Source organism: Bactrocera dorsalis, chromosome 1 (assembly GCF_023373825.1).
Source record: "Bactrocera dorsalis isolate Fly_Bdor chromosome 1, ASM2337382v1, whole genome shotgun sequence".
Classification (NCBI taxonomy): domain Eukaryota; kingdom Metazoa; phylum Arthropoda; class Insecta; order Diptera; family Tephritidae; genus Bactrocera; species Bactrocera dorsalis.
The window spans coordinates 88,866,801-88,887,911 of NC_064303.1; the positions used below are offsets into that span (position 1 = coordinate 88,866,801).

General features: G+C 35.5%; 1 protein-coding gene across 1 annotated transcript in view; it reads right to left on the bottom strand.

Annotated features, from left to right (window-relative positions):
* LOC105227364 (hemicentin-1) overlaps positions 1-18,937 on the bottom strand; it is a 211,585-nt gene extending 192,648 nt beyond the window's left edge. The window contains exon 1 of the mRNA XM_049461379.1: positions 18,401-18,937. Coding sequence (XP_049317336.1) covers positions 18,401-18,536 — 136 coding nt within the window. The 5' untranslated portion in view covers positions 18,537-18,937. The remainder of the gene's footprint in view (positions 1-18,400) is intronic.
* Positions 18,938-21,111: the final 2,174 nt, after the last annotated feature.

Here is a 21,111-nt window from a genome sequence, read left to right on the forward strand (position 1 = left end):
ATCTATTTCATTAAAGCGTCAAATAACCCTTTAGAAACTGACAATTAGACTCATTAAATAATAATAGCTCAAAATCAACAAACTCAAGAACGTACCTTCGTATAACGCGTATCACGAGAGCCATCAACCGTTAAACAACAACAACCGCAAGAATTTATAATATCACCCTACAGTACGACGAGTCATTGCCTTCTTATTGACAACATAATTAAGGCATTTTAAAGCGTTTAAAACTTTATGATTTGTGCACCGAGGCTTTGCGTTTCAAACAACCGTTAGGTTAAAGTAATGCCGATGCAACAAAAAAGTATAATTTATAGTATATGTATATATGTGCAAGGATGGGTGTTCATATAGCACCCTACAGCAGGTTCGTTGTGCCACATCTACTAACAAATACATATTTATGTACATAGCCACATACTATATACTACAATAAATATTATTACTTATACTCACATTGTTAACTGTGTTACCTTCTCGATATGTATGTATACGATATATAGGTCTTATAAGCCCAGCGAATGGCCGCAAAAGGCGCAATCCTCTACCATTCGGCGTCACATCTTCGGTACATTGCATGTTGGTATTTATTTGTTTACATTTAATTGGAATTGCTGGCGTCCAATTTCTGAGCAGGAATGCAAAATAACAGAATGTGCATAAGTAAATGCGTAGGTAAAATACGGCCAGACCAAGAGACATACGTGGAGCATCGCCATGCAAGGTACACATTGCCACCGAGCAGTCAGTGGCCGAAAAAGCATTTGCACCTACAGTTGCACCTATGTATATTTGCACCCAATCCATGAGCAGACGAGAAGTTATTACTGGAAGTTACAGCTGGCTTGTTTATTTATTCGTTGGAAATTACCGGCAAACTATTTGATTTATGTTTAGTTGCAAAACCCCTTTACTATGTGGCCACGTTCGTATTTTATGTAGCTTACTAATATGGAATGAAATTTTCATATATTAACATTTTAACACACATAAATGCACGTACCTATCTATGCAAACCCTGTTGGAATTTTTAAGAATATGTGCGATCTAATTAAATCCGGAGAATGAATTTTTTGGGGATTCCGAACCTCTCCCACTGAAATTAATCAGCAAACTATTAATTATTCAAAAAATTAAGAAGCAAAGAAAATCCCAGTTTAAATCGGATAATACCATACCCGCCCCCCACACAACGGTTGTGGTAAAATGTAGCAATGGGCATGACTTTTGGGTTAAATTTCATACCTCAGGAATGGCTCGACCGATTTCAGCGAAATTTGATAGATAATATAATCTTGACATGCTCAATTAGAATAAAGTCCTTCTACAAGAGCTGATCTAGTGACTGGTGCTCAGAGCGTACTGAAATTAGGGAGGGAACACTTCGCCAGCCTGCCCGATTCCCTAAAGACGATGGAGCAGACGTTCCATTGCCCGACCATGTAGAAGTTCGAATAGAAATTATCCGTGGCCGATGGATTGGGGCGAAGAACTGAGAAGGAGCATCCATCACCTTCTTTGTGGAAATATATTATATTTTCTTATATTTTTTTATACTCGGGCCAATCCACAAAAAAGGAGACCCCACAATCTGCGACAACTACCGTGAAAGAAGCCTCCTCAACATCTATAAGACTCTATCAAGCGTACTATGTGAAAGATTAAAGCTCTCCGTCAACAAACTAATTAGATCTTATCAGCATGGCTTTAGGCCTGAAAAATCACTAACTGACCATATATTCACCTTGTGCCAAAACTTGGAAAAGACCCATGAAAAGAGGATCGCAACACACCACCTCTTTGTCCATTTCAAAGCTGCTTTTGACAGCAGGAAAAGGAGCTGCACTCGCGGCTTAACTCACACGTCACTGTTGACAGTCCTCCCTTCGAAATCGTTGTTAATTTCGCCTATCTTGGAACCAGCAACAACAATGTCAGCCCTGAAATACAACGCGGAATAACTCTTGCCAACCGGTGCTACTTCGGACTGAGTAGGCAATTGGGAAGTAAAAGTCCTCTAGAGAGGAGTTCTACGGAAGATTTATGGTACTTTACACATTGGCAACGGCGAATAACGCAGTCGATGGAATGATGAGATGTACGAGATATTCGACGACATTGCATAGTTCAGCAAATTAAAAGAGAGCGGCTACGCTGACTAGGTCATGTCGTCCAAATAGATGAGAACACTCCAGCTCTGAGACGAAGTACCCGCTGGGAAAGCAGAGGAAGAGGAAGACCTCCACTCCGTTGGAAAGGTGGAGAAACACCTGACTATTATTGGAATTTCCAAATGGCGCCAAACAGCGAATAGGAAGAACGACTGGCACCCTGTTGTAAACTCGGCTAAAAAGAATAAGACGACTACACTATAATCTGATCACCATTTACATATATAAACCTTAACAACAACGCTTAATAACTGAACAATTTTCTCTACTGGCGTTGGTACTGTACGCATATACATACATATAGCTATAAACATAAAAACGTATGCAATTGACATGAGCAAAAACCACAACATACATAGAAGCAACTTCAATGCTTTTTATGTTATTGCACATATTTTATGTGCGTAACAGTAAAGGACATTTTGCATTACGCTTAACGTGCGATAATAAAAATGGCAAATAATAAAAACAGTTAAGAATGCTATGATACACAAACATCAACAAAACAAAAACACAAACACTATAGCCACGGAATCGGTATTTACACGCATATACGACTAACACAAGTGCAGACAAGTGTTTACCACTAAAATACATTTTTTTAGATTTAAGGATAACTGCATGTAATTGCACATTTCGTCTAATAGGTGCTGAAAATATGTGGACCTATTTACGAAAACTTTGTTATTTCGAGAAAAATGTGTACATGTTTATATTATAAGGAGCAGATAAACCCCTGCCGGATAGCATAGTTTATCAAGCCTGAGATGTCTCGATATAACTTGGCATAATTGAGATGAAATAAAATACTTTTTTTGTAAGTTGTAGAAAAGTTCATTACATTTCAAAGCACCCGCTAAAATATTAATATGGTGGGAATTACTATTCCAAATATAAATGGTGCCAAATATGAATGCGATCTGTCAACAGTTTGTTTACAGCAGCTGCTTAAGTCGGTAACCTCAATAGTGCATTGCAATTTTTACAATGGATAAAAATGTCGAACAAAGAATACGTTTAAAATTTTGTATTTCTAATGCAGAATGTTGCAAAAGGCCTACGGTGATTCAGTTTTATCAAAACACAAACCTACGAGTAGTACAAAGCCTTCAAAGACAGTCGAGAGATCGTTGAAGACGTGCCTCGTTCTGGACCTCTTCAACTGATGAAAATATTTAAAAAGTTATATGGTGCTTAAAAATCGTCAGGCAAGTGTTAGAGAGTTGGCAAGACCGCTCGACATCTCTCGCGAGTCCGCTCGAATGATTTTGGTATATATTTTGGATTTGAAACGCGTTCTTGCTCGACTAGTCCGTAAACAGGGCTCTTTGGCCATGGTTGATGGTACTAATTCCGATCGCACATTAATGAAGACAATTATAACTGCCGATGAGACATGAGGTTATGGATTTAATCTGTAAACAAGTCAACAATTATCGGAAACGAGCCGAACCCAAAAAACCACGTCAAAGGTGCTCAAAAATTAAGGTGGTGCTTATTGTTTTTCTCGATATTCGTGGTTTGGTGCATCATGAATTCGTTCTGGAGGGATAGACGGTCAATAAGAAATTGTGGACCCAAAATGCATGGATTTTACAGGATAATAATGCACTATCGCATCGGCTACGATTGTGACCGAATTTAAAGCCAGTCAACCGAGGACTAGAAAAATCGTTGGCATAAATGTATTAGATCTGGTGGGGATTACTTGGAAGGCCACAAAATAAATATTGTTGAATAATTAAATATATAGCGTTTTATTTACAATTTCCGAGACCTTTTTTGTCACAATGTATGATAGCATCCGAATAAATTTCCAGTCGTCTTGTTATTCATCACTGTATTCAGCTATCAGTTACTCAAGGCGAAACTCAGCGCTTCTTCAACCACCTATTTCTCAACAAATTATATTTTAGATGAAAGAGGAAATTTTTGGCATTTTCTGGTGGAGACAAACCATCAGTCTTTTCAAGTTTTTATTGTTTTCAAAGACCTCAAATTAAAATAATAAAAAAAGAAAATTATTTACGCCAAGTTTATCTAGATCAAGCCGTTTTGTTAACTAGTTATATCATAACTCTCTTGTATTCAAATTATAGCTTTAATGTTAAGTGGAAAGTTGGCTCGTAATATGCCTAACATAAAAATATAACTCGAAGGACTATATTTTCTAAAGAATATAAATAGTATGGTATTACCATTGTTATATGAAATTTATATGCATTCAAAGATGACAAACATCAAGGCCATGACAGCACAGCATGTATTTCAGGAACAATGAATAAGGAGAAAAGAATGCCATTGTTATACAACAATTTCCACAATTTTCCTTAATATAATAAAGTACTTATATTTAATCATACTCAGAGTATCCCTGTAGGAAAAACCACGAATAGAGTTCAACAATGCGCTAAGCTCAGAGATTTCGTAATTGATAAGCCAGTAAAATGGATGCAAAGTGGCACAGTTGATAGCCATATTCGTAATAGTAACAAACAACAAAAGAAGAATAAATTAGAAAGTGTCAAATGTAATTTCTATACAGAAAATTGTGTTATCTTAAGGTAAATGAATACATTCATTTTTGTGTTATGTAACATATCGCTCATTTGCTGCAAGACCGGCATAAGTCAAAAAAATCGATTCTCCAGAAAACGCGTTTAAAGTTTTCAACTGACTACAACCTTACACGGTGACTTCAACCTTACTCCTCTTCTCAAGCGGAGCATATAAGAGGTATTCATATGAATTTTTCACTCAACATGAAGTATGATATAACGAACAATTCTGCAGCATTAGCTCAAAAATCACGTTTTTTGATTTATGCCGGTATTGCAGCAAATGAGCGATATGTGGTACCCAACACCGAGCGTTTTTATATCTAGTGTTCTGCACTTGACGAATTCCATTATTTGAGCAAAATTTTCAACAATGGACCCTCCAAAGTGTGAACATCTATAAAATGGAAAAATCAGGAACGGAGTCGACAGAATCAAAATTACCCAAAATTTACTCCTCAAGCATACACAAAACTGTTAAGCTTTTAGTACAAAATCTTCTCTTTATAACGCCGTAGTACGTATCTCAATCAGACTTATACAACGCGAAGGGAATAATAACTGCAGGTTGGGGCTGACTGATCACGAAGACTGCAGGAAATGTCTAGAGCAGGGCTCCAGGAAAAAAAGGAGCAACTCTTGTACAAGTGTCCCGCATTGGATAAGCATCAGGGGTACCCACGATATGGTACACTTGAGGAGGCCGATAATAAGGCCACAAAGTCTCTTAAAATTCACGTCAAGCTTAAACTTACCAACTGACAAAGGTCCAAAACTGGTCTATGCGTGCCTTATTGGCCTACCAGATAAACCTAACCTAACCTATCCAACGCGAGAAGCCATCTATTGAAGAAATTATGGATTTCTTTTTACTAGACCTAATATTTACTTAATCGCCTCTTCGAAAAAATAATTTTTGGTGTTGTCCTCAATTTTACTTTTTACGATAGGTGGCAACATTTTCTTAAAATTTACAAAAACAACATTCACATATGGTAATGTTCTAAAATTACACACTCGTTCACGTAGCGTCGTTCATAAAATATGTAAGCAATATTTCTTATTCGCAACTACTTAGATATCATAAAAATATCAACATTTATGAGTTAGCGTCCATAATAAGTTTCAAGCTCATACGGTGGATCATGAGAATACCAGCAGCCAACTACACGTCATCAGCCATCACATCTGTAGGTAAGCGATATCCCAGCTGGAAAGGCCGAACGCGCACTTTTTATACTAAGACTCTAATATTTGCCTTTGAACGCTTAAAAATACACGAATCGAACAGATTACTGGTATAAATTTAATATACTAAGTCAGTATTACTGACATAATAAATATGGAGAACAAGAAGCCGTTCTCTGACTTTTAATTCAATCAGATAACTTTCAGAACCAAGTTTTTTATACGAGATGAGAGCTCAAACTTCAGGAGAAAAGCTGGAACTATTGGTATAAATCAAATATACTGACATAAACAAATCTAAGGAATAACAAGTGATTATACCAATTTTCCAAGATATTCACACTGCATAACTTTGTTGTTGCTTTTACATGCATTTTTAACTAGAAAGCTCAGTTCAAAGCAGTGGCGAATCGAAGATGACTACAACTTCGTCATAATTTTGAAGACGGAGCCTTGAGCTGCTTACGCATCTTCGAGATGTGAACTTTATCTCACTAGACATTCATAACTTACGTATATATATCTAAATAGATTTCTATGAGTATGCATATGACGTCTGCTTGGCGGACCATGAATTTAAATGCCGTTGCGCACACAGGAATGAGTTTCATCTCTTTGAGAAAATGACAAGTGTGCAATTTGTCGCAACTACTCTCACCGGTGCACTCGTTTCCTCATTCTCCGTCAACCATTCATTTATGTACTTACTCATTTATTTATTTGCAAAAGCATTTACTTAAACATACTTATATGTATGTATGCAGTTATTATGCTTCATATGCTGAGCATATCCGTGCAGCATACGGTCTGCACGCCTGTTTCCACACGCATTACTCTATTCCGGCTTGTAATAAAATTTTTCTACTGACACTTTTAAGTAAATTCAGCAGAGCACACACAAATACATAAACTCACCCACAAACAGATATATTTATGGATGCAAGTGTATGCAGCAGATGCTCAAGTGGCGCATTTAGGGTGCTACCAAAACGAGACAAGTTATGGAAGAGATTGCGGTTCACATAAGGCAATCATAAGTTATTTGAAGAGTTTGCGGGAATAGTATAGAAAAGAAGTCGAAACACTTACAGAAACAAAGAAGCCTTATCGTATAGCTGGGATTTAGATGTCATAAAGTGCCATAAATTGAGTTCTAGTAAGTTCTCTCCATTTTCTGAAGTTTCCTTAGAGAAATTATGCTCAATTTTTGGATTTCTCCATTTCCAGCAATTTTTTTTCTCATATTCGCAAGTTCAAGGTATATTCTGTACTTGTCGTTTCTTTTTACAGCCGTGATATTTTAACAACATTTAGTCAGATTTAAAGTAGTGAGAACTTTGATAAAATAACACTAAGAGCTCGAAAGTAGACACAGCGCAAGCTGGGACGTCTTTCTGGAAATGTTATGTTGTTATCGACTAATAAGCATATTTACGAAACAACTGAATCGTTAGTTTTGAAATTTATATATAATTTTTTTAGCAAGAATCCTCAGGTGAGAATAAATTGTTTCACAAAACCCTTTTTTAAGTGAGTATTTTGTCGAACAAGTGTATTTTTTAGGCAGCTATTATCAAATCTCGAAACTTCCTAATTATTTCTAAATGTCTCTTCAATAAAAATTTTCCGAAAGAAATGCAACTTTTATACCCTGAATAGAGTTTAAGAAGATGGAGTCTTGTGTACAAGTTTAAGCAAGTAAGGAAAAGTTCTCTAAGCGCCATTCACTTGAGAGTGGCCAGAAACGATTCTTTTGCATATGGTAGGGACATCCTTTTGAAGGAGTGAGAAGGCGAACCATCCCTCCGCAAAGTTTGGGATCGCCAAGTAAAAAACGAAAACAATGACAACCAAACAACAACCTCGGATAAGAGACCCCCTTTTTATGGAACAGCGGCTACGCTGCCTAGGTCATGTCGGCCGCATGGATAAAAAATACTTCAGCTCTGAAAGTATTCGACGCAGTACCCGCCGGGGAAAGCAGAGGAAGAGGAAGACCTGCTGGACCTGGAGAGATCCGGTGGAGAAGAACTTGGCTGCACTCGGTGTCTCGAATTGGCGCCAAATTGCGAAAAGAAGAAACGAGCTGAGTCCATTTAGTCATGTCCGTCTGTCTGTATATAAATTAGTCACTCATTTTTTGGCTGTACACGACCTTGGTGCGTCCGATGTTGGAGTACTGTTCAGTGGTTTGGTCTCCCCATACCGACTGCCTCATTAAGAAAGTGGAGAGAGTGCAGAAGAAACTCTGTAAATATGTCGCGTACTTCCTGGGACGTAAAGGATGGGTCGGAGGCTCGGAGGAGGTTCGTGGTCAATTTGGGATTTGTGCCCTGATGAGTCGGAGACAAGTATCAGATCTCTTGTTTGCTTTTAAATCACTAAATGGATTAATCGACTCTCCGGAAATATTGGAACAATTCGGCATTGTAGGCCGTATGCCTGGTTTGAGGTCGCACAGACTGTTAAAAACAGTTAACTCATACTCTTAACTTAACAGTTAAGTTAGTAAATAGACACTATGAAAATATTAATATGTTTGGTTGTACATATGCGAGCTACGTCTCTAGGGTTAAGGAATTAATTAATAATGTATCAATGCAGTATCATTAATGTGTGATTGCGTAGTCATGGGTATGCCTTCTGTTTTATTTTTTATTTTTATTACACTTATCTGAACAAAGCCGATTGGCGTGAATAAATAAATTATATATATGAAAATTTTCCAGAAGTCGTTTTCTCCACAAAAAGCTGCTCTTTTGTCAGAGCCGCCGATATCGGACCACTACAGCATATACATAGCTGGCATACAAACCGAACGATCGAAGTAAAGGGATTGTATGGGCAGCTGACGAGATAGCTTCAAGAAATTTTTTATAAATTATTATCCAAGGCAATGATACAATCTGCAAAGAAATTTTGCATATCGAATCACTTTATCATAAAGCTGCTATACAAGTAAAAACTGAACGGACGGAAACAACTGTTTGTTTGAAAATCTTTTAAATATCAGAAGATATATTGACGAATTTTAGCATGTGTTATTGTCCAGGACAACGGTTCAATCTACGAGAAAATTGTTCAGATGTAGTCACTATAACGTTCAAAACCAAGTTCCTCTAAGGAACCGTCAACCGAAGTCCAAGTTTTTTCTTGTTAGACTTAAAGTAGGCAAACTCCTCAATTCACGTTACTAAAAATTCAGCTAAAGAGCCTTAATAGAAATTAAAATTCAATCAAATTGATTATAGTCATGGAAAAGTAGAAAGAAAGAGATTTCACCAAACTGTTGCAAAGGCCGAGATATTATGAATCAATAAGGACATCCAACAAGTGCTGGAGTTGTAGAAAATGAGTACGCATTCAAAATCTTCCTTCGATTAAAGACTTTTCCACCCACCCTCGTATTCGCATAACTACCAAACAAACATACGTTTATCTTAGGGTTATACATATGTACGGATATGTGCGAGTGAAAGCAAGCAAACACTTTACTATCAACTTTCAAGTGCACGTGATGTGAGATACGAGTTTTATCCGAGCATATGTTTATACACTTGTACGTCAACATCTGTATCAACGCATGTCTATACATACATATGTATGTACATATATGCATGTGTATGTGTAAAGCAGCAAACACAAGGAGATTTTAACATTTTTAGTGCTGCTTATAAAAATTTCAAAATTACCTTGTTACATTGCGTGAGGAATTGCAATGAAACTTTTAAATTAGCCGCCAAAGCATCAGCACACATACACACACACACACACATGAGCAGTTATGGGATCAACCGCCCACAGCAGTGACTCACGCATTAATATTGAAGTTGCAAAATGTTCATGCACCAGATAGCACGTGGCGTATACGCAACATGCTTTTCATTGCACATACGCAACAACTACAACTACACTCTATTATGTATACATAAGCATGTACGCTTGTAGAGTAGAGAGTAGCTATGCAATGAGGATCTATTAACATAGTATTTACATATGTATATGTATGTCACAATTTAATTAGCAGACAAACCGTGATTTCTTTGCTCCAAACAGTCACATGCAAATTACGGTGGGACTCATTTAGACAGTTTCAAGACTGTGTAAAATATTTTATTGTAATATCTTGAATAATTGTGTGCAAATATTTTACTAAAAGTAATTTTATGTGATAACATGTACAGTACGTAAATATTTCCGTACTTTTGGGTTACGAGGTGACTATTAGGTGAGGCAACAAAACTGATACCGAATTAATGAGTTAAAGTGAACAAAGAAAACGAAATTAGTTTGAAAATGTATCGCTGAGCTTTCAAAGTATCTTATAAACCGAAATGATGACTTACATGACATGTCATATATATATTTAGTGCATCTTACTTCATAATTGAATTTGGTTTGAGATTTTTATACTAAAATCAACCAAAAACTAAAAAATCCGACGAATTAAACGAAAACTATTATATTGGAGATAGGATAATCTGAGCAAGGTCGAGACCAATTTCATAAATATTCAGTAGTTTGAAAGTTTGAAATTCGTATACTAGGTTAGCTTCACTTTAAGTAAAAGAACAAATTAAAGAGTGAAGGAGATGAGATCTAAATTTATTTAAGATATCTCACATAATGAGCGAATACTAAGTTCACCTGATACATTATTATCAGGAAAAGAGACTCTCATTATATCTCAAAGATTGACCAATTAATTTTATTAAAAATATCGAGACCAACTTCAGTATGTGGAAACTTTAAAAGTTATCGTCCGAGAATTCAACTACGTGATATGGCATACCTCGAAATAATCATATGCAACAAACCACACCGATGATGCAATCTTGATTATTTGAAATAGCTTGATGGGTTTGTACAACCTCTCTACCAAATTACAATTTAGCACCTTAATTTGGAGCTAAGTTATAGCACTTTATCAGTTCACGATTAACAGCATTTTGTGGGCATTCAGATTGAAAAGACCTCGTGTCGTGAATACAATGAACTGGTTATAAAATATTGCTTCCCCTATTTTATAAAATATTTTAAATAATAAGTGTAGTGTAGAAATAAAAATATATATTTTTTTTTCAATTAAAAATCAAATTCAATTCTGCATTAGAAAAAAGTAAGGCTGTGCTACAGAATATCTACAACCCATCGGAGGTTCTCTTAAACCAAACAATTAAGATGGGTGGTTTAGTCTAAAGGCATGAATTTCAATAATTTTTAGTCTAAAAAAGCCAATTAATATTTTTACTAATCATTTTTCTAGTAGCTATTTATTAACATTATAATAATACAAAAAATAAAATAAAAATATTCAAAAATTTGTAGCAGATAAAGTTACCATACCCACGATTTCAACCCTCCTAAAACGGAAAAAGAAAAAACCTAGAATAAAGTCACAATGTCTGGTAAAAGGGAAACAAATTTTTTGTACCAATTTTTTTGACCTTTTTGAATTTTTTAAAAATTGCAAATTGGCGATATAGCTAATTCCTATGATTCAATAAAATTTTTTAGTAATCGGTTTTGCAAAAGACGCTTTCGAGAAAAACGTGTTAAAATTTTCCAGAACTAGTTTAGTTGTCGGATCAACAAAATACCAATATCTCCGAAAATAGTTCGAATTTTGAAAAACCTTTTTGTCAACATATCTTGAATATTTAAGCTTTGAAAATATAGGAAGAAAAATCGATTTTTTTATTTGTAGACAGAATTCCTCCTCAACGCAACGCCACTCGACTTAAGAATTTATGCCACTGCATAGATTTTACGAATGAAATAAAAAGTTGAGTCTTAACAACTATATTCATAAAACAAACTTTATTACGTTATAGGTACATAATTATAATTATAAATTTTAGCTTGTTTACAGAAAATTGAATCAATTCGTAACCCTTAAAGCAATTTATAAATATTAATAAGACAGAAAATAGCTTTCTACTTGTAGGGTAAGCAAATACCTAGATATATGTAAGTATGTATGTAAGATACACTCCAGTCACAAATCAAGAAGCAATCTATATAACGGGATTAAACCTTGGACGAATAATGCCTTTAGTGCATGCTACTATATAACAAAAAAATTGTTCAAATGCAACCAAAACTGCTCAAGCCCCTAGTTACCGAAAATTTGGACCCCAGTACCTATAGTTGACTTTTGATCGAAAATATTGGTCATTGTGGGAGATATATAATTGAAATTCAGGGTAGTACTTCTCAATGGTACAATGGTGTGTCAAAAATGGGTTGAATCGGACCAATACTTCCTTTAGCCCCATATGCCTAATAACGGGTGATTTTTTTGAGGTTAGGATTTTCATGCATTAGTATTTGACAGATCACGTGGGATTTCAGACATGGTGTCAAAGAGAAAGATGCTCAGTATGCTTTGACATTTCATCATGAATAGACTTACTAACGAGCAACGCTTGCAAATCATTGAATTTTATTACCAAAATCAGTGTTCGGTTCGAAATGTGTTTCGCGCGCGTGTTTTGTTCAGCGATGAGGCTCATTTCTGGTTGAATGGCTACGTAAATAAGCAAAATTGCCGCATTTGGGGTGAAGAGCAACCAGAAGCCGTTCAAGAACTGCCCATGCATCCCGAAAAATGCACTGTTTGGTGTGGTTTGTACGCTGGTGGAATCATTGGACCGTATTTTTTCAAAGATGCTGTTGGACGCAACGTTACGGTGAATGGCGATCGCTATCGTTCGATGCTAACAAACTTTTTGTTGCCAAAAATGGAAGAACTGAACTTGGTTGACATGTGGCTTCAACAAGATGGCGCTGCATGCCACACAGCTCGCGATTCTATGGCCATTTTGAGGGAAAACTTCGGACAACAATTCATCTCAACGCCTTTAGACTATTTTTTGTGGGGCTACGTCAAGTCTAAAGTCTACAGAAATAAGCCAGCAACTATTCCAGCTTTGGAAGACAACATTTCCGAAGAAATTCGGGCTATTCCGGCCGAAATGCTCGAAAAAGTTGCCCAAAATTGGACTTTCCGAATGGACCACCTAAGACGCAGCCGCGGTCAACATTTAAATGAAATTATCTTCAAAAAGTAAATGTCATGAACCAATCTAACGTTTCAAATAAAGAACCGATGAGATTTTGCAAATTTTATGCGTTTTTTTTTTTAAAAAAAGTTATCAAGCTCTTAAAAAATCACCCTTTATAAGAACTATCGAACTTCTGAGTGACTTTGTACCGCTTATATCGACCAATATGTGAGTTTTCTCAATAAAAATTATAGAACGTGTTTTACTTATAACAGTGTATCCTTGTGTCTAAAATAGATAAACTTTACTTACACCCATATACTCGTAACTAATATCATGATTTTCGAACATCCGGCTGACTTTACTCTACAAGTATATGATTATAAGTAAATAGAACTGCTATTTACCACGTGTAATGGTTTTCGTTTTTCTAACAAACCTTATGTGTCTGTCGGTAGAGGAGTTGTGTATATATTTATATAAACTTGCTTGGATTTCGATCCTCAGCTTGAAGTTTTACACCATAAATTATTTCCCTCGTTTTGATTCTTGTAAGTTGCAATAGTATAATATGTTCGGTTGCACGCGAACTTAGCCCTTCCTTATTTGTTTATATTTCATATAAACCATATACATCTTTATATATATAAATCTTCTGACCGTGTGTTTGCCTTGGGATTGCTCCTAAACGGATGGACCGATTTTGATGAAATTTTGTGTGTACGTTCAAGGAGATTCGGGAATGGTTTATATTTACAATTTGGTCCATTGGAAAATGTTTTTTAAATTATTTTTTCATTTTTAATCAATTTTTAAATTTGAAATGTTTGACCGATAGATGGCGCTCCCATCGCAGTATCCAATATTCAAACCTTAAATTGGTGTAAACGTGTATTAAACAAAACGATGCCAAAGAAAAAGGCGATATCTGTGGATCAAGTTTTTATCACATCGCTTAATATCTATAAAAGAAAGTGATGTTAGTTACTAAGCTTATAACTAGAGAACGCCTGGACCGATTTCGGTGATTACCACCAATTCGGATAGGTCTCCGCCCAAACAATGAGAATACTTTTTTTTTTAGGATAATTCCAAAAAGTATCTTTTTTCCATAAACATTTTTGTGTGTTTTGTTTTTCAATATTTTGATTTGTAAATTATTTGAATAGTTCAATTTCGGTCGCTTGCTTTTTTATTTCGTCTATTCAAAAGAAAAATTATTGAAAATTATTCAGTGAAAACTTTACGTGTGTTTCACACAAAGAGGTCAATTGCAGATTGAAATTTGTTACGAAGCCACGAAGAGGTCGCCCTAATATCGGTCCATCAAAGTATGGCAGCCAAAGGCAAGGCAAGGCAAGAAGTACTCCCAGGATGCGGTGACATACGTGCGGAATTATAGATCGCGGTCAATAAGCAAGCGATCGTCACGATGTCACAGCACGACTTTTCAAACAACAGTTACGATGTTTCATGGAGTTTATCTTGGAGTAGGGTAGGTATATGTGGTAATGTTAGATGCTAAATGTACTCTGTTGAGTAGCAAAAGAGAGGTTTGCCGCACGTACATATTCTTCTTTGGATGGTGGATGGTTGTCACACCAGATCAAATTGATGAACTCATTTCTGCGGAAATTAATGATGCAGAGAAAGATCCAGTATTATATGAAGTGATGAAAACCAACATGGTTCATGGACCTTGCGGACACCACAATCACACTTCGGTTTGTATGCCTGACAATAAATGCGCGAAACATTATCCATGTGCTTTTCTGAAACACAAGCTGGAAATGATGGATATCCACTCTATCGGCGTAAATATCGACGTTAACAACACATCAAAGTTGACAACACATGGGTCGTACCATATTCGCCACTATTGTCTAATTCACATTCAAAAGTCATGTGAATGTTGCGTATTGTAGTTTGGTGTAATCGATAAAATGCGTTTGTAAATACGTCACCATAGGAAGCAACATGGCGGTTATTGGTTTTAAACGACACGGTCGATACGTGAACTGAAATAAAGTGCTTTGTAGGATATTTCTTTTGAAATTCATGAACGTTTTCCGACTGTTGTGCGTCTCGAAGTTAATTTGGGGAATGACCAAAGAGTCTATTTCAACCCAGAGAATACAATACAGTCAACAGAAATACCACCAGCAACAAAATTAACATTAGCGAGTTTTTTCTCAACTTCCGTCAGTGATCCGTTTGCGAGAACATTGCTCTATTCGAAATACGTTGATATTATACATGGGATGCATCATCGAAGAAATTGTTACGCAGAAAGCAGGGTCATCCAGTAGATGGACATCCAGGTGTGTTCTCAACTAATGCATTAGAATGAACTTACACAATCCACCCGAAAAACGAATGCCACTGAAGTTCACACACATTTCGCGATGATCAGCCTTCAAATCCGCGTTATGGTATACGACCAAAAATTACATTGCCGAAGACATTTTACATTGCATACGCTAAGAATTGGAAATGGGTCAATACTGATTGATACTTCCCATGGTCTGATATCAATCCCATATGCCGTTTATCAATTCACGAAAGATGGACTTATCACGAATGTTTATACGAACATTGGCCAAACTGTCGTAAGTACGATTCCTTGAGTGTACGAGCAATCTTAGCTGCCACAAATACCTATGTTGTTGACTTAAACTGGAAAATTCAAAGTCAAATTCCAGGAGACTTGCAATCATACAAATCGATCGATCGTCTGACAATGAAGACGACACCGTGAATTACCAGTGGAATTTGTAAATTCTTTGGAGAGGCCTGGTATGCCACCGCATCATCGCAATCTGATTGTGATGAACCTATCAAATATAAGGGACAGAATGCTTGATTCTACGGATTTCTTTTGAGTTCTAACGATTTGCCAATTCGGTTCAAAAGTATTCCGTTTCCAGTGAAAATTGAATTTAAAATGACGATCAACAGAATAGTCGCATAGTGGGTGGCATACATTTGGAAATGCTATGTTTTTCACACGGCCAGATATACGTGGCGTGCTCAAGAGTTGGAAAACCATCTTCTCTGTACATTTACGCACCGGAACAGAAACCAAAAAATTTTGTTTATCAAGCTGCGTTACATTGAAGAAAAATATAGACAAATAGCAAATAAATGATTATCAATAAAATATGAATTTTTGTCTTTTCATTTCAAAACACATAATTTCGCGCAGGACAACGGCTGCGGGGTCAGCTAGTATTTATATATATATTTATTTGATACCAGAGGACTCGTCCACGCTTCACTGTGGATGATACAAAGATAATACTACTACTACCATGTATATGATTTCTATCAGTTGGATTATAACTATTAGTTAATGAGATACAGCATTTTTCTGAAGCTACTTGTTTTAGTTTACAAAAAAATGGATCATAAAGCATTTCGTGTGTTAATAAAGCATTTGGCCTTTTGTGGAAAATACTGTTGAATTTGGGCTCAGGGAAATCTACCGTTGAAAAGATATTTGCTAACATGGAAACAGGCGAAATGAGCAAAGTAGGTGCCTCGCAAGTTCATAATTCAACAAAAAAACCGAATAACTGATTCTGAGAAGTGTTTAAGTGCTCCCTAATCGGAATAAAGCCGAAATTTTTCAGATAGAAACATAGCTCCATCATTTCCCACTAGAGTCCAATCGACAGTCATTAAGTGGGCTGCACATTATAAACCGGTACTCTGGTGTGGAAAAACAAAAAATGCGGCTTGAAAGGTTATGACATCAGTGTTTTGGGATGCACGTGGTATAATACATACTCAATGACTGATTACTGGCCCAGTTAAAATATATTTCACTGCGTATTTGGTTGCTGTTGTTTTCTACTATTCCAAATATTAAGCAATTGTATTATTTTTGAGAAGACTCTGTATAAAATTGTCCGCATACTATATTCAAATGATTACTACAAACATGAATTTTGAACAAATGCTTATTATTTGAGATGTAAACTTTGTATTTATGAGTTGTTTTAAGCTTTAACATAAAGAGATAAAAGGTATCCTAGTCCTTACCCTGGTTCTAAGCTACCCCTCCACCAATTTTCAGCCAAATCGGTTCAGCCGTTCTTGAGTTATAAATGATGTAACGAACAACAACTTTCTTTTATATATATGTATATATACCCCCTAAGTACGATGGCGTGATCATTTTGATCTTATATCCGTTTTAAGGTAACCGTCTATTACCTTACTAAATTTCATCAAAATCCGTTCAGCCATTTAGACGTGAAAGAGCAAAAGTCCCAACAAAAACGACTAAAAATCACCAACTCAATTTAATTATCTGCCTACTGCCTACTGCCTACCCCCTAAGAACGATGGCGTGATTATTTATACCCTATGACCATTTCTAGGTTATCATCTATCACCATACAAAAGTGTCAAGCTGTAATGTTATTTTTGTTCAGTATTGTTTGGCATTTCTGCATGGAAAGGTTTATGCCTGAACAACGTTTACAAATCGTTCAACAATATTACGAAAATTCCCGTTCTGTAAAGAATGTGTTTCGCGCGCTTCGCTCTACTTATGGTCAACATAATCGGCCTACTGAGCGTACTATTCGCAACACCATCACACATCTTGTAAGCCAGCATTCATTATTGGATAATATTTCACCGAATAGATCACGTCCAGCACGCAGTGAAGAAAATATTGCAGCCGTAGCTAACAGTGTACACGAAGACCGTGAGAAATCGATTCGGTACCGTTCGCAGCATCTCGAGCTGACGTATGGAATGACTTGGCGCATTTTACATCGAGATCTTAAATTGAAAGCATACAAAATACAGCTTGTACAAGAACTGAAGCCGCTCGTCCTTCCTTAACGACGTTAGATTTATTTATTTTATGGTCTCTTGAAAAGTTCCAAGAAGACGTTTTTGAGCCAAATTTGGTTCAGCGATGAGACCCATTTCTGGCTAAATCGATGTGTCAACAGCAACATTGCCACATTTGGGACGAAGAGCAATCTAAAGAAAGCAACACATCATCATTTCGAATAATAATAAAAATTCACCACAAAATTTGAAGTTTCTGTGTTTTTTCTTTTCGAAATAAAAAAATATTGTAAATTTTCGGTTAGTACTCGACAAATTTATTTGGAACAGCCGTTTCCCCTCCCACTTAACACTCTTCAAAGTATTTTTTAATTAAATTGTCAAATTGTTGTGCAATTAATGGCTCTATTGCTTGACTAATAGCTAAACTAAACACTTAGTATGCTATATAATCATATATTTGATTTCTTTTTGAAAAAAAACGTATTAATATTTATTAACATGAACTAAGTTAAACATGGGTTTTTAAGAAAATATATTTTAAAGATCACAAAAAATTTTTCAAAGTGCTTTATTTACCATATGTCTACCTTATTTAAATGATAGTTGAAACGTAAACACAAATAAATATTTTTATTATTAACTTTTTTTATAATACACTCACCTAAAGCATTCCGATGCATTGCTTGTTGTTGTTGCATTGCATTTTTGCTATCCATTGCTGTTGTTGTTATTGTTGGTGTCAACAAAAATGTGAGCAACAATAATATTATTGTTGTCAATTCATTTGCGAGTGACATGACGACTGCTGCTGGCTGTGACACTTTAGACAATCAAAGGATCTGAATTATTTCGCTGTTAGTTGTTGAACAAAACACCGTGTCCATCAATTGTTTTTGTTGTTAATGACAATTTTTAATTGCTGACAGTATTTCCACTGCTTTTATATATGGTATGACGTATTATTGGTATTGAACATTTGTAGAAGAAAAAATTTAAATCAAACGAACATTTCGCTGTTAGTTTTTCAACACACTCACACAAAAAATGTTAATTAAAAGGCGCGATAACTTTTTTGAGGCAGCTATACGACCGTTTAGTGCTTTTATAATAATGATTATAAATACATTTCTTCTACATTTAATCAACATACATACCAATTTTGTTTTATTGCTGATTTTTTTTCTTTTTTTAGGCTATTATTTTTAGTGAAAAATGCTTTAAAAAATATTTTTTTTAATTGTACTATGTTTGAGCTCACTTATGAATGATTTGAATATATTATATAGTATTATGATTTAAAAAAAAAATTGGACAAACTTAAACACAATTATTTAAAAAAAATTTTTTTTATGATTTTAATTCAATTGCAATAGATTATTTTTTTTAATTGTCAAAACTTTATCACTGCGAAAATCTGCAAACGGTATTATCATTTCACGTACGATATGAAGATGAATTTATTGTACTTTTTTTTTTAAATATCACTATCTCCAATTTTCCTCGCACCTATAAACTAACTGGTTAGCTAACTGGTTTAATGTTTAAAATTTATTTTAAATTTTTACACTTATTGCAAAAATATTTTTTTATTATTTTATAATTTTAATAAACACTTCAAAGTCCTTTAAATATAGCTCACAAAAACCACTTAAATATTTTCACATATTTTTTTTTTTTTTTCAAAATTGCACAAAAATATTTTTAACACACTAGTGCACTCCTTAAGCCCTTCCGAGGTTGCTAATTACACCTTAAACATCGCAACTTGTTATTTATGCACAACACTTTCCCGTACAAATTACGCATTCGCGATAAACTTCCGTACATAACGGCTGCAATCGGACACGACACGCGTCCGCACTATATAATCAACGCGTCCGTAATGCTGTGTCGTCAGCGCAGTCACTGACACGTTTACTCGAGCCCATTCAGTTGAAACATTTGCTGCTCCAACAGCAACATCCTTTCGCCGCAAACGGAACAAACGAAGCAGTCGTCGCCTTTTACACCTTGCCGTACGCAAGCTGCATTACATTTCGCCGTAACTTCGTACTTTCAAAGACTCCGAATATTTTACATTGCATCATGAACCCAAACCCAAACCACCCACAGCCAACCCCAGTGTAACAGTAGCTTAACATAAGTAACTCTTGACAGCAGCTGTTTGCAATGCCACCGCAGTGTTCCCAGCTGTTGAGCGCATGTTTCTCAGAGACAAAAAGTACGGTTAAAGCTCCCTGCCGCAGAAAGCTGGAAACATTTATTTTTGCTCTGCTAAAATAATTTCCGAGTTTTGTTCTCAGTTTTATTTTGTCGGTATTATTTGTCTGATAAATAGTGCTAATAAGTTATTTCGCATTATCCATAATTTATGGTTCATAACTACTATAAAACTTTTAAATAACTGTAAGTCTATTGTGTGTACAAAAAATGTTATTGAAGTGTTATACCTGTCCCAAAGTTAAAACGAAAAATCTTGGCTGAATATGTAATAGATATATGTTTTTTACATACATACATATACCAAACCTGTAAAGAGATTCTTGAGCTGGATTTATTGTACTTTAATGAATCTAATCTTCAACCGCTGAAAAAGAGATTCGGAAAAAATTTCCTTCAATGCACATCTCCACAATACTACCACGATTAAAACAAATAACATATAATAGGAACCCTTTTTTATCTTCATTGCAGAAAATGGCGTATTTCCAATAACGAAATCGGAAAAAAAACGCGAAACTGCGTTTCTTGAAATCATACATAGTGAATACATAACCTTACTTACGTATAAAAAATCAGAAAGAATCTTCCCTTTAAGCTAACACTTTTATATCATTTATTATAGGTTAAACTTATATTCAAGTGCCTCTGGTTTGAGTTTTCAATTACGCTTTCGTCAACACGGCAAAAGGTTTAGAGTGCAACTCCATACTAAGCTTTCAGGCAGTCCAAATTTTAGCACTTATTCGTCAATCTTAAGAATACGATACCATACCAGGCTTTTCAGGCATACAGCGCTCTATTCAGTTTTTTTTTTTTGGAAATGCCTCGTCTTGAAAACATCGTAAGATATCAATGTCACAGTCAAAGCTGATTGAAAGCTTTTAAGTTTATATTTGTGTGTCGAATCTAAAACTAAACGAAAACAGGAGTGTCTGTGATGTATTTCCTGTTTTAGCCCAGATATGATGTAATTTTTCTCTAAAGTTACGCGTTTCATAGCTTTTTCCCAAAAAATCTAAAATTAATTGAAAGTTTGTTAGTTTGCCACCAATGTCTGATGAAAGCTTGTTAATATTCTTTATATATTGACCAATAAATGGTGTATTGTTGTATATTACTCGTAGGTGTGTATCCGGTATATTTATTCTG